General features: G+C 55.6%; 3 protein-coding genes across 3 annotated transcripts; all 3 read right to left on the minus strand.

Annotated features, from left to right (window-relative positions):
• Nucleotides 1-338: 338 nt before the first annotated feature.
• On the minus strand, nucleotides 339-1,154 carry LOC105448600 (lysine-rich arabinogalactan protein 19-like). The gene has a single exon (XM_011687271.1). It carries the CDS (start codon nucleotides 1,152-1,154, stop codon nucleotides 339-341), a length of 816 nt encoding a protein of 271 aa, XP_011685573.1.
• A 644-nt stretch (nucleotides 1,155-1,798) lies between these two features.
• On the minus strand, nucleotides 1,799-2,155 carry LOC105448609. The gene has a single exon (XM_011687282.1). It carries the CDS (start codon nucleotides 2,153-2,155, stop codon nucleotides 1,799-1,801), a length of 357 nt encoding a protein of 118 aa, XP_011685584.1.
• A 2,763-nt stretch (nucleotides 2,156-4,918) lies between these two features.
• On the minus strand, nucleotides 4,919-7,273 carry LOC105448624. The gene has a single exon (XM_011687307.1). It carries the CDS (start codon nucleotides 7,271-7,273, stop codon nucleotides 4,919-4,921), a length of 2,355 nt encoding a protein of 784 aa, XP_011685609.1.
• Between the last annotated feature and the right edge of the window lie 710 nt (nucleotides 7,274-7,983).

The following is a 7,983-nucleotide window of genomic DNA, read 5'->3' on the forward strand; positions in this document are numbered from 1 at the left end:
CCCTGATCGGACAATCGAAGAAGTCGGGCGCCCCAACTCTCTTCAGGAGGGATAAGCGAGGTCTGTTCTTGAGCGGGCTCAGGACAGGACTGGATGCCGCTTGTTCTGCCGCTGCGGTTTATATACCTCCGCCGATAGGCTTCGGCGGGGGAAGGCGCGGAGAGGGGGCCGCCCGCGGGTATCACGCTCGAAGCGCGTGATTGTAGTGGAATTTGTGGCGCTAAGCGCCAGGGGCGGTTGGTCGGCCCCGAATCTAGTGACGAGGCGGGGCGCATCGTCACATCACCCCCCTCTTTTGTCTACGCGTCGGCCTGCGCGTCGGTTGGCCCCCTGTTGGCCTATTCCTCGGTCGGCCTGTCGGGCAGCTTCCGGGTAGAGCGTAGGCGGCCCTGATGGTCGAACCGCAATAGCCAGCGCCCCTCGGTGGTGTTGGCCCGATACTTCCGGTTCCGGAAGGCCGCTGTGTACGGCACCACTACCACTTCTGCTGACGGTAGGGAGACGATCACCGGCTCTAGGCGCGGGGCGACGGGTGTTGGTGCCGCCCTCGAGGGTGGTGGTTGGTGCGTCGCTCCCAGATCGGCCCTGGCTGGTGGCGGTCGGCACGTTGCTTCGGGCCTGGTGACTGCGCAGCAGGTGGTAGCTCCAGCCGTCGCGCGGGGTGCTGCCGGGGGTCGTGCCGGCGCTGGATGCCTTGGTGGCGCTGGTGCTGCCTGGCTTGGCGCACGTGGTGCGGTCGTGGTGGCGGTCGGTTCTGGCGGAAACAGCCGGCGGGCAAAAGACTTGCGTGGCGCCGGAGGCGTGGCGGCGGCGTTTGCTAGGGTAGTCCGGGGGTCGGCGTTCCCTGGCGGTGGCTCTCTCCGGTCGGTGCTGGCCGGTGCGCGTCGCCTTGTTACGGCGGGTGGTGGCCGTTGTTGCCGGGCCCGCGGCTTCCTGGGTGGCGGTGGAGTTGCCAAGAATTGGGCACGGCGCCGTGTCTCCGCGTCGCCCCGTTGTATACTGGTGCCCACGCGGGGCACCGGGCGGCGGTTGCTGCTGCCAGGCCTGGTGATCGGTCCTGGTTCCTTCGCGCGGCCGTCGTCATCGCTTTCCAAGTCGGAAAGTAGATCGCCGAAAAGTCGGTTGAGCATGTCTCGCTCCTCGTGCGTGCTCATAGTGGCTTCTCGAAGCGTACTTGTCGGTCGTTGACCGCGCGGCTCTATTTATATCCGCCTTTTCTCGGCGGCTCGGCGCGTCGCCGCCGTTGTTTACGCATGCCGATCTGCTTACGTCACGTACGCTGGGTGCGGGTAGGGCGGTCAGGGGTCCGCCGTGCTCGTCGCCGTGTGTCTGCGCGTGCGTCGCCTGGGGGTGGCTCTCCGTTCGCCCGGGGATTCCCGTTTCGTCCGGGGGGTGCGCATCGGTATCGTCCTCTTCTCCTTTTTTTTATTTATGAAGGTGGTAAAAATCTTCAAAAGACCCCCTGCGCCTGATACAGGGGAGTGCAGGATTCAACCGGTCGTGACTTGACGGTCTCAGTCAGCCCTTGGGCCGGCTGAAGTTGCTGGCCTTACCGATCGCTTACCTGCTAAAAATCCACCTAAAATACCCTGCGAGATCTAAAAGAGGAGCCTCGGGACCACCGGAGAGTATTTCATCAGAGCTCCTCTCGCGAACGTGGGACTTAACCCACCCCTCAGGCTCACAGGACTAAAAGCCCCGTGAGTTTTCAGGCTTCCGCCAAGAATTGAGAAAGACTAGCTAGATAAGAGAAGGAAACATCGAGTTGCCGATGCAACTGATGTGGTTTGTTAGCCTGTTATGGCTGTATGTCACTCATCCTCCTCCTCCGAATACGCCACCCAAACTCCGCACCGTGTGCCTCCGCCTGTCTCTCCCATTCCGCCTCCTCCTTGCGCAGCATAACGTGCTCACAGAACTTACCAAACGCAATCCAATTTTCACGCGATTTTAGAATAGCCGCCACGACCGCGCCCAGCGACATGTCCCCGCCGATGGCGCTTACGAGTACTTGCCTTTCTCTTTCCCATGCCTGACAGCCGCCCAAGGTGTGTAGGTTACTGTCACATGGGGCCTCGCAAAACGAGCAATCCTTGCTACGTGCTTTGCCGATTCTGTGCAAAAAGTCGTTGAAACAACCATGCCCCGTAATCATCTGGGTCATCCGGTATGTGAGATGACCGTGTTGCCTCTTAAACCACTGCGTTAGGACCGGTACTATGGCCTTTCTGACCTCTATCGCCGTGTCGCCTGGTCGCGCGTATTCTGCTTTCCACTTCGCTAGTGCCGCTTCCAGTGCTCGCTCCCTTATAGCCTCGTGCATACGCGGAGTTATCCGGATTTCTTCGGCCTGGATCGCTCGTGTATCCATATAAACCTCTCTGTACCACTCCGCCAAGTACTCCACTGGGGTGACCCTTGCCAGAAGGAACGCCGCCGGGTACGATACGGTCCTGTAGGCCGCTTACCACTCGGAGAGCCACTCTTCTTTGGACCGCTTTGATCATGCTTGCAAGCTTCTTATCCGTTCTCACAGCAGGGGCCCACACGGGGGCTCCGTAGAGTATCACCGAGTGGATCACCCCGCTGTAGAGCCTTCTCACAGGCTCGCTCGGTCCCCTTAAGTTCGGCATAGTTCTCGTCAGAGCCAGCGACATTTTCTCCGCCTTGGGCAGCAGGCGGCGAAAGTGCTCTCGGAATGCCCACTTTCTGCTTAACGTCAAGCCGAGGTACTTGAGTTCGGTCTTAACCGGGATCAATTGACCCTTGATCCATATCGTTTCCTCGCTAACGAACCGGCGCGCTCGGGAGAAGGCGCATGCCTCCGTCTTTAGCGGCGAGATGTTCAGTCCCATTTTCTCTATTCGCCTAATTACTAGCGAGGTAGCGAGTTCAGCCAAGGCGATAGCTTCTCTAAGGCTGTCCCCTCTGGCCACTATGAGGGTATCATCCGCGTAACATAGGATACTGCAATCCTCCGGGAGGTTAGTTTGGAGAACTTCGTCGTAGGTGAGATTTCAACCTTCGGGTCCGAAGGCCGAGCCCTGGGGAACCCCACACGTCATTCTCACTCTCCTGGTCCTGCCCTTCCAATCCTCGAAGGTAATCCACCTGTCCCTCAGGTAATCGTCCACAATGGCCCTGAGATAGTTGGGCAATTCTTTTTTAATTGTGGCTTCTCTGATCCGTTCCCAGATAAGGGAATTGAAAGCGTTTGAGATATCGAGCGATATCGCAACCGCCATTCGTCCCTCCTCATAGACCGGGTCCAGAAAGCCCCTCAATCGCAGGATCGCATCCACTGTTGAGTGTCCGGCCCTGAAACCGAACTGCCTCTCTGACAGGCCAACGCCTTCGGCCAAACATCTCCTGATTCTGCCCACTAAGACTCGCTCGAAGAGTTTGCCCATTTCGTCCAGCAGGCAGATGGGCCTGTATGAGGACGGCACTAAGTCTGGTTTGTCCGGCTTTTTGAGGAGTGTTAGTTTTGTTTCCTTCCAGCACTTTGGGAACACTCCCTTTTTGAGGCAGGCGGTGAAGCATGCGGCCACGTCATCAGCGCATACTGGTATTGCCGCTTTTATAGCCTCTCCCACGATCCCATCCGGGCCCGGGGCTTTATTCGGTCTCACTTTCGCCGTGGCCCTTTCGACCTCCTCGCTGGTGACCGCGTAATCTTCCTCCCACAGTATGGTTGGTCTTGGTTTCTCCAGAAGCTCTTCCTCTTTGTGGGGGAACAGGCCCGTTATTATTTTCAAAATCTTATCAAGTGGGAGCGTTTCACAGATAGGCCTGGCGGCCGGTCTCAGCCTGTCCAATACAATTTTGTAGGGGCGGCCCCAAGGGTCCCCGTTGATTGTGGACAGAAGTTCATTCCACGCCACATTCTTCGCCGACTTAATGGCGGTTCTCAGGGCTTTACGCGCTTGGGATAGCTCAACCTCCAACTCCAAGGCTGTGCCTCTGTTTCTCCTATGGGCTCTGGTAACCTGCCTCCTGAGAGAAACGCACTTCCTTCTGAGGTCCGCTATGTCGCTGTTCCACCAATAGACAGCTTTTTTCCGGCCAGGTCTTTGGCGCCTCATTGCCAAATTCGATGCCTCCGTCAGCATAGTCTGCAGTTGCTTTGCTTGATTCTCGGCGCTAAGGTTATTGCTGTTATTATTACCTTGTTTGGGCCAGAGATGTGTGGCGATTCCAGCCTGGAGCAGGTCTGAGTCCAGGCTCTTTCGATTCCATTTTAGGGGTCTTGTTCGCCCGTCATCTTTGTTTGGCCGCTGTTGTTCTCCCTTCAGACATAGGTACACATATCTGTGATCGGATAGGGTCTCTTCCTCGATGGCCACTTCCCAAGATTCGATCATCCGGAGGGCTGCTGGGGAGGCCCAGGACAGGTCTACTACCGACCTGCCCTGCGGTCTGACGCACGTTGGCACCTTGTTCTCATTCAACAGCCGAAGATCCAGCGTTGAGGCCCATGTCGCAATCGTGTTCCCTCTCACAATCGTGCGGGTATCCCAGATGTTGGAGCGGGCATTGAAGTCCCCCAGTATCAGGAGCGGGTGATTCAGGTATTTGCTCACCGCGTCCCCCACTTCCGCAGATATGCTTTGAACTGGTTAACGCTTTTATTAGGGAAATAACAGGACACCACGATGAGCTTCCCCCAGGAAGTCATCACATATCCATCGCCCATCTTTAGAGTTGAAATGGTGTCCGTTGCTCCATCCTCCGACCACAGTACGGCCGCCATGGGAGTCTGTTCCCTGGATCGGGCCCATCTTGGGTGATTTGGTACCCGATGTGGCTCCGATATACAAGCCATTCCGTACCCTCGTTCCCGCATGTTCTGCACCAACAGATCCTACGCTCCGCTGGATCTGTTGAGGTTGGCCTGGATGATCTTCTTGCCAGCCATTTACTTAGCTGTCCGTTCCTCGGCCGCGTTACTCCGATTGGCCAGGGTCTCACTTCGCCTCGGGCTATTACGGAGGTCTTTCCTCGGCGGGCACGGTAGGCAGACCTCTGAGCCTGCCCTGTGATTGTGATTCAGGCCCTTGTCCTTGCAAATCGGACAACACGAGGGTTTTCCGCACTCCCTCATAGTGTATCCCGCTTCACCGCAGTTAAAACATCTATCTGTTCTGTCTACGTTACTCGGGCATCTATCCCTTACGTGGCCCGTGGCGAAACACCTGAAACACTGCATGGGTCTTCTTTTCAGGAGCACCACAAGGGCAGTGGACCAGCCGACCCTAAGCCTTCCAGCCTCCGCCAGTTTATTCGCGGTATCTAAGGGGCACTGGAGCCAGACCGTTTTCAGGCCATTCCTCGCTAGTCGGAAGGAGCCCAAACGGACACTCGCCTCATCGCAGTTGCCCTCTTTGGCCAGCGTCTCGATCAATTTTTCCGTAGTTACCGAAGCGTCCAGTCCCGCCAGTCTTAACTCTCCCCTCAGGGTGGGCCTTCTGATCTGGACGTTCGTGTCCCTGAACGCCTCGCGTAACTTTCTTGCCAGGTTATCTGCGGCCGGTGATGTATTTTCACCTGGGATCTCTATCAGGACATTTCCAGCCACTGTGCTCCGCGTCCTGGTTTCTTCGATGCCGAGTTCCTCGAGTGTTATCTCATCCCGGGCTTTTCGGATTATCTCGAAATAAGTCATTCCATCCTCCGGGCGAGAGATCGTGATGGCTGATGAACGGGGGGCCCCCCTACGCGGTGCTCCAGCAGCCCTTCTATTCATCTGTGTTCGGGCGGCCTCCTCGTATTCTCTCTCCCCTCGTTGATTTGGCCGTACGCCTTCACGAACAAGTCGTGGCCGTGCATCCTCCCTTTCTGCCACCGGCAGAGGAGGGAAGTCTTCTATGTATCTAGGCCTGTTTACCTCCTCTGCCACGCCTCTGATTAAGTCTTCCGCCCTTCCAGCCCGAGTCCTCCGTTCTCTCCTTTTTTGGCTTCTTGTTAACCTTTTCTGCAGCGGGGGCCTATTATCGTCCGTCTCCGCCGCTTGGGAGTCTGCATTGGCCACAGATGAGCCTCCACCTTCTTCGTCGGGAGGATCCCTCGGTCTCACGTGTTTCCTCTCACCGTCGACTCTGCGCCCGGGGAGCTGTGTCCACAACGCATTTGCTACTGCCCCACTTATAATTGTGCCCAGTCTGTCCAGGAATTCTTCTTCGAGTATCCCTGTCTGTTTAACTGGGGAGGGTTTCGTTGCTCCTCCACTCCGCGTTGCTCTGGCTTTTCTCTCAGGCTGCGGACGCGCTGAGGCTTCTCGGCTCCTACTTATCTCTAGTCCCAGCGGGGGGTCCGGCGAGACCTCCATTCGCGCCGTGGGTGATCCACGCCCGAGATCACGATTTCCCGTCGGGCTGGCCCTTATGTTAAGTCCGCTTTGGATTTCCTCCATTTGTAGCTTTAGGCGCTGATTCTCTTCTCTGAGCCCATTAATCTCGCTTTGCATGTCGGCGAATCTGGCTCTCAGGAAGCCAACGTCCCCCTCCTGTGAGGCCCTCATAGATAAGATTTTTGTTATTTCAGCCACGGCAGCCACGTTTAGCTTCATCTTCCGAGTTATCGAGCCCTTGATGTTATTCGACATCCTGCGGCATTCCTCCGTATCTTCGAGCAACTCCATGGCTCTAGCCGCCATATCGGAGGATGAGAGCCGCTCCATATCTTGTAGCCTTTGGTCCAATTCTTTCCTCTGGGTGTCTGACAAGTTTGTCCTAGGTGATTCCTCCTCTGTTTCGGGCGACGTCAGGACTTTTTTCCTCTTCTGTCCCACCCTCTGGGGAGGTCTTATTTTCCCGGAGGAAGAAGAAGTAGACCCCCTCCTAGCGCCTGTACCTATTTCCATTGAGACGATCTCTAGGTTCCCGTCTAACAGTGTCCTTGGTCTCGCTGACTCAACCGCTTGGAAGGCGGATACAAATTCCACCTCCGTGTTTCGTGCATTTATGCTCCTCGTCATAGTCCTGCTAGGTTTGGCCGCCGGGGTCTCAGATAATGCCTCTTCATATTGCTCGGGTGTTGAGGGCGAGGATAACTCACTCGCCTTACCCGGTCGCGATCTGAGGGCAGATACATCCATCTGCAGTTTCTCTATGCTGACGATAGCTGGTTTGAGCGAGGGCCTCGTCCTAGCCCCCGCCCCACTCCCAACGCTCGATGTCGACACGGGGGGAGAGGGACAAGACTCCCCCGCGCGCCGTTCTCCAGGGCTCCGAATCTCTGGAGGGGTTGTTTCTTTAGTTGTCGACCTTTTCATAATTGTTTGTCTGTTTTTTATACACCTGTTGTATACACGCCTCCGCTGGGCCACCCTCCTACAGAAAGAAGCGTCGTACGTCCCTTAGGAACGTAGCACTGCAGGGAGGAGAGCACCAGTCACCAATAAACTTGGTGTCACTCCGCATTAATACAGGACGAAGAAGCTGGAGGAGGAGCAACGCTCTACTCTACTCGACAGAGTCTCGTCTGCCTTATAAGGCCACTGTGCTTAACACGCATGAGTCCTCGTAGTACTTAAATAACTAGCTTAACTTAGCAAAAACATATTTACAAAACGCTAATGGTGAATAACGCTAGCAACCAATAATAATAAAACGAAAGAAAAAAAAAACTATTTGCTAAAGCTAACCCTAACAATGACAATAACGCTAGCAATTTACGTTAATTAATTAACTCTAACTCGTAACAATCAACGACAACCGTGTCAACGCGATTTATCTTAAAAACTAAAATACTAAAATACTTTACACCCGTAGGTCGCCAGGATAGTTTCCCAAACTGTATTCACACGCGACACATCAACATATGCAGGCGAGTCGGGCAATCTCTGACCACCGTTCGAGCCGCGTTTCCTCTATGGCTCGACGGAAGCAAATCTCAACCAGTCGCTCAGCTCTTATGACGTCTATACACGCGTACGTATCTAACTATCACATAGAAGTCCGGCTTATTGTTACCATTCTTCCG

Source organism: Wasmannia auropunctata, unplaced genomic scaffold (assembly GCF_000956235.1).
Source record: "Wasmannia auropunctata unplaced genomic scaffold, wasmannia.A_1.0 LD336116.1, whole genome shotgun sequence".
NCBI classification, from domain to species: domain Eukaryota; kingdom Metazoa; phylum Arthropoda; class Insecta; order Hymenoptera; family Formicidae; genus Wasmannia; species Wasmannia auropunctata.